The 6,672-nt window shown below is 40.8% G+C and overlaps 1 protein-coding gene across 1 annotated transcript in view; it reads right to left on the minus strand.

The window, feature by feature from the left end:
* The window catches only part of LOC132815167 (serine incorporator 1-like), a 78,354-nt gene extending 71,916 nt beyond the window's left edge, over nt 1–6,438 (minus strand). Inside the window, exons 1-3 of the mRNA XM_060823980.1 lie at nt 6,236–6,438; nt 5,617–5,676; nt 1,911–2,073 (exon numbers count right to left, since the gene is read on the minus strand). Coding sequence (XP_060679963.1) covers nt 1,911–2,073; nt 5,617–5,676; nt 6,236–6,438 — 426 coding nt within the window. The remainder of the gene's footprint in view (nt 1–1,910; nt 2,074–5,616; nt 5,677–6,235) is intronic.
* Between the last annotated feature and the right edge of the window lie 234 nt (nt 6,439–6,672).

The following is a 6,672-nucleotide window of genomic DNA, read 5'->3' on the forward strand; positions in this document are numbered from 1 at the left end:
CTAAAACACTGTCTCCTTGGAGTCTACGTTTTGGGGCTCCCATTCTGGAACACACTGATCTCACTGGTTTATGGATGATGCTATATTCTGTGATATATAAATGTAATTAAGCAGAAACTTAAGTAAAAGGCTTTGTAAAGGGCAGTTTTGAACATGATTTGCACCCTGAGTGATTGACTGCTCTCAAAGTGGGAACTCTTGGCCTCGGCCCACTGACTTCTTTTGGAAGCACCTTTTGCCACTGCAAGTATTTATGACAGCCTCAAACCACATCATCTTCTGCACAACGGCTCCAGCCCTGACAAGTTTCTGTCATAATTGGAAGGGAAAGCTGTGATTAAGCTTACTGACGTATTAATGTTTTACTCAACTCCTGTTGGACTCACAGATTATGGTTAAAGAAGAGGCATATAGGAATGGTACAGGAAAAATGGGCCAATCAGTTTCCTTCTATGCCATACGATTCTACGATTCTGTAAGTATGTTAGACATTCTGTGAATTTTCAGACCCATCTATCCAACTCATTATTCAGGTTCTGAATCACCTTCTCTAATTATAGTTATTGTTACCTCCTTTTTTAATCAACAAATTTGAGAGTTTATATTTAGGAATCATATTCATATTTGAAATAATAATATTCCCAATGAACATTCTCAGTACTTCTCCATTCCTTATGAGTATGTACCCTTCAGAATTGCCATTTCATTATTTTTGATCTTTACTATGGATCACCCAAGCCTTGAATTTGATGAACATTCCTTTGTGTAAGTTTTATCCAGTACAAAGCATTGTGGTGTTTTACATGGCCCACTAAATAGCCAATTCCTCAAACAATTTGAGATATCTGTCAAACAGCAACTTTCCCTTTTGAAGCCGAGCAGATTGTGTGGGGTTGCAGGGAGCAGGATGTGGTTAATATCTCACCAAAAGCTTTCCAATGGTGATGCACACCCAGAGTACAGCATTGAGATGACAGACCCAAACGTGTGTTCAGGTTTCTGGAAAAGGAGCCCCAAAACCTAGACTCCAAGGTGACAATGGTGCCCAGAAATTGCTTTATATTGTTACTCTGCTAGTCACAAAAAGAACTGTACATTTGATGAGATGGATTTCTGAACACAACTGATGGAATTCTTCAAGAGAGCAGAGATGATTACCCTTTAATATTACTGTTCTCTAGTTGTTCATTGGGAGGTGGATAAAACTAATTTCACTGGTAGGTGAAATTATCAATTACAATTAACACAAATAGCTGAAGATTCACAATTTTCATGCTTCTACAACTTTAATCGCGAGCTCCAGTAAATACCTAAGTTGATAGAAAACATTTTTTTCTGACTGCACATGGGCATAAAATATTGTCTTGGCAGAATGTACAAAACAAAGTAATACAGTATTACACTAATTGCATGTACATAATGGAACCAACTTGGTATCCTACCTCTTTCGAGCTGTATATTGTATATACGTGGATGCTATACACCAATGACGATGTGTACTCTTATCATCATTTGTGTGATATCACCTAAAGCAATCTGTTACATTTTTTTGGGAAAATTGTTGAACAATTGTTTATTTTTTGGTAATTTTGTCTTGAGGAGGAACATTGCAAACTGCATAACATCCAAAAACATTATTACAGTGAGCTGATTTCATGCTGTTGTACTTTGAGTAGGGAACAGCACTGATTGGAAGTAGATTAACAAGAATTGATCAAAATCAAGCTCTGTGCACCTGTCGGCTCTCTGTATGTACTGCTCCCAGTTTGAGCACAGAATTTGACCCATGTGAACAATCTGCATTTTCTCAAAATTTGTGCTCCATTAAACACTAAAACAGGAAGATTTTCCTCCATACCAAACCAACTCAGACATTTAATTCATTATTAAAGCTTAATCTTGTATCATACCTTCCTCAGCTGATCTTCTACTCCAGGTATAAGCATAATACCAGCAACAGTTGTACCAATCAATAAAATAGTTGTGTACACCAATCGTGTTACTATGGAAGTTCTCCCAGTTGGACAACATGAGCACACCAGACATGGAGCACCACTGCACAAGCACGGGATCTGCAAAAAATGAGGGAGAGTAAATAAACAAAGCTCTGCACCCTCAAAATATAGGGTGCGCGTGTCAATGACTGAAGCAAAAGCAAGATATTCTAAACACATCCATAAAGTAAGCAACTGCAAAACATTACTGGCAATGGTTGAACTTTTTTCCAAAAAAATGCTTTCGTACTAGTGAAAAATAATATCACAAAGGCTCAGCAAAATTCTTATTATATTATGTATTTGTATCCTGTGTTGTTTGTAAGTACATTATTGAAGTTTGCAAAGACATTACAGTTAATTCAGCATTCCAAGCAGGGAACATCATTCTCTATAAGCATTTTGTGAGATATCCAATATGATTTAAGAATTAAGATTATTTTATTAGACAAAATTCAGACTAAATAATGGTATATTTCTAGCTTTTAAATAACAAGGGAATCAGTTGCAGTCCAGTTCGATTTGAAATGGATAGAGGTAATAGTGTCAGAGGTTATAGCAAGAAAATCTATCAGCAAAGAGGTACATTCGACCTGAGGGAGATAGATAAGGGATCATTTTCTATCTGTATAATGCTATTAGGAGGCACCATGTGCTGAGTGTACACAATCAGGGCACCGTATACAACATTCCAAAGAATGGTAGGGTGGTATTCGAGCTGAAACATGTTTGACGAAACACAAGCTTAGAGAAAATATGATTGTAAATGTTTAAAATAATGAAAAGATTTACAGACAGTCAGCTTAGAAGGCTTGCTTGAAGTAGACAGTGATTGCAGGGTGAGAGAATATTTCTGTCAAATCTCTCAACAGAGAATTAGGATAAATGCCTGGCATATTTTTATTCGGGGGTCACCGGTCTGAAGTTTACCGAGAAATTGGTGGAAAGTGAATTTTGATGAGTTCCATGGAGGGCTTCTCTTCATGGTGCCAAGTGAAACTTCTCACCCTATTCTCCAAAACCAAATTCATTGTCAATTCCACTTGCCCTAACTGTTCTCTTGCCAGATGTAGAAACACTATCATGGTCAGGACCTCTGAGTATTGGGATTCCCTCAAATGGCGCTATATTTAAAATGCATTTATGTAACAGCATAGCACGGGAACAGTCCCACCAGCAATGACACATGATACCTTTCTAACCTAAAAGCCTTTTGCCTCTTCACGGTCTGTATCCATCTATTCCCTGCCAAATTCATGTAGCTGTCAAGATGCTTCCTAAACATTACTACTGTATCTGACTCAACCACCCCCTCTGGCAATGCATTCAAGGCACTTAGCAATGTTATGGTTCTGTTCGCCGAGCTGGAAGTTTTTGCTGCAAACGTTTCATTCCCTGACTAGGGAACATCATCAGTGCTATTGGAGCCTCCTGTGAAGCGCTGCTTTGATGTTTCTTCCGGTATTTATAGTGGTTTGTTCTTGCCGCTTCCGGGTGTCAGTTTCAGCTGTAGTAGTTTGTATGTGGGGTCCAGGTCGATGTGTCTGTTGATGGATGTTCTTGCCGCTTCCGTGTGTCAGTTTCAGCTGTAGTGGACGGCATACTTAAACTACTGGACCTGTGCCTCACCACACACTTTACATTCAACAATCAGATATACGAACAAATCAACGGAACACCCATGGGATCACCAATCTCGGGACTCATAGCAGAGGCAGTTATGCAAAGGTTAGAACATACAGCCCTACCACAAATCCAACCCAAACTCTGGATCAGATACGTCGATGACACCTTTGTAATCATCAAAAACACAGAAATAGAAAAAACACACCGAATCATCAATGCCACACTCACAGGAATACAATTCACGAGAGAAGAGGAAAAGGATAGCCAACTCCCATTCCTAGACATGTTAGTAGAGAGAACACCCAACGGAGAATTCACCACAAGGGTACACAGGAAACCAACACACACGGACCAAGTCCTAAACTATGAAAGTAACCACCCCAACACACACAAACGAAGCTGCATCAGGACACTATTCAAAAGAGCCACAACACACTGCAGTACACCAGAACTGCGAAAAGAGGAAGAGGAACACCTATACAAGGTATTCGCCAAAAACGGATACCCACGCAACTTTATCACCAGATGCCTAAGAGATAGACCACAGAACGAGGACATGCCACAACCAAAAGGACTAGCCACACTACCATACGTCAGGAGCGTCTCAGAACTGACAGCCAGACTACTGCGACCCTTAGGACTCATAACAGCACACAAGCCAACTTCCACACTCAGACAACAACTCACTAGAACAAAGGACCCAATAGCCAGCACGAGCCAAACTAACGTAGTTTACAAAATACCATGCAAGGACTGCACAAAACACTATATCGGACAAACAGGAAGACAGCTAACAATCCGCATCCATGAACATCAGCTAGCCACAAAATGACACAACCAGCTATCCCTAGTAGCCATACACTCAGACAACCAAGAACATGAATTTGACTGGGAAAACACTACCATCATAGGACAAGCCAGACAGAGAACAGCCAGGGAATTCCTAGAGGCATGGCATTCATCCACAAACTCCATTAACAGACACATGGACCTGGACCCCATATACAAACCACTACAGCTGAAACTGACACACGGAAGCGGCAAGAACATCCATCAACAGACACAACGACCTGGACCCCACATACAAACTACTACAGCTGAAACTGACACCCGGAAGCGGCAAGAACAAACCACTATAAATACCGGAAGAAACATCAAAGCAGCGCTTCACAGGAGGCTCCAATAGCACTGATGATGTTCCCTAGCCAGGGAACGAAACGTTTGCAGCAAAAACTTCCAGCTCGGCGAACAGAACCACAACAACGGACACCCGAGCTACAAATCTTCAACCAGACTTTAAAGCACTTAGCAATCTCTGTGTAAAAACAATTGCCTCTTGCATCTCCTTTAACTTTCCTGTCCTTTTAACTTAAACACATATCTCCCTAGTAATCTACATTTCTACTCTGGGAAAAAGACACCAACTCTCCATTTTATCCATGTCTCTCAGAATTTCGTAAACTTCTATGAGGTAGCCCCCAGCATTTGATGTTCAAATGAAAACAAATCGAGTTTGCCCAATCTCTCACAGCCAATACCCTCCAAACCAGGCCACATCTTGGTAAACCACTTTTGTACTCTCTCCAAAGCCTGCAGTGGGTACTGTGGCAACCAGAACTGTACAGTATATTATAAATATAGCTGAACTAAAGTTCTATACAGCAGCAACATGACTTCCAATTTTTATATTCAGTGGACCAACTGAGGAAGGCTAGTATGCCTTCTTGTCCACCTTATTCACTCATGTTGCCATTTTCAGGGAACTGTTCACCAGAATTCCTCTGTATGTTAATGCTTCAAAGGGTTCTGCCATTCACTGTATAATTCCCTCCTGCATTAGACCTTCCAAAATGCATCATCTCACATTTGTTCAGGTTAAATTCTATCTGCTATTTTCTTACTCAAGTCTCCAGCCTATCCCTATCTTGTTGTAATCTTTGAGGTGTCTGCAAGCTCCCTAATCAGACCATTTGCATTCTCCTCCAAAGTGTTTATACATTTTGCAAGCAACAAGAGTCCCAGCACTGATCCATGCAGAACACCACTGGTCACAGATCTTCACTCAGAAAACACCCTTCCTTCACTAATCTCTGTTTTCTATGGACAAGGTCAGAAGTCACACAATACCAGGTTATGGTCTAACAGGTTTATTTGAAATCACAAGCTTTCAAAGCACTGCTCCTTTATTAGGTAGAGTGAAGAGAAGCACACTGCACTGAATTTATAAGCAGAGAGATCAAAAGATCATACAAATGGTGTGAGTGGAGTGTTGACAGGCTGAATAACAAGTCTCTGTAGGAGATCAAAAGTATCAGTGTTAGTAAAGTGTCAACAGCTGACCTATAATCCAGTTAATTGGGGTAGAGAAATAATTACAAAAGGTTATAAATAAGGTACTGCTGGAAACAGACCAGGCAGCTGGAAATAACATGATAGTTATAACAGTTGGATGCCTAGGGTTTAACCAAAGTAACAAGTAATCCAAAACGGTACAAACTAATTAGGATGGAGAGATCATAACGAATTATCAAGGTGATGGTGTCAAAACAGGACAGTGAGGAAGATTTTACAGATACAGAACAGTGTGGTAGGGTCACACGTAGCACGGCATGAACCCAAGATCATCCTTGAGGCTATCTTCATGCGTACGGAACTTGGCTATCAGCTTCTGCTCAATGATTCTGTGTTGCGTATCTTGAAGGCCAACTTTGAAGACGCTTATCTGAAGATTGGAGGATGAATGTTTTTGACTGCTGAAGTGTTCCCCAATTGGGAGGGAACATTCTGGTTTGGCAACTGTTGTACAATGTCCATTCATCTATTCTTGTAGCGCCTCATCGATATACCAGGCCTTGGAGCAGCCTTGCCTGCAATGCATGAGGCAGACAACATTGGCTGAGTCACATGAGCATCTGCCGTGCACGTGGTGGGTGGTGTTCTCACGTGATGGTAGCATACGTGTCGATGACATGTCTTGCAAAGGTTGCCGTGGCAGGGTTAGATGGTGTTGTGGTCAACAATATCCTGAAGGCTGGTTAGTTTGCTGGGAACA

The sequence above is a fragment of the Hemiscyllium ocellatum genome, chromosome 4 (assembly GCF_020745735.1).
Source record: "Hemiscyllium ocellatum isolate sHemOce1 chromosome 4, sHemOce1.pat.X.cur, whole genome shotgun sequence".
Lineage (NCBI taxonomy): Eukaryota > Metazoa > Chordata > Chondrichthyes > Orectolobiformes > Hemiscylliidae > Hemiscyllium > Hemiscyllium ocellatum.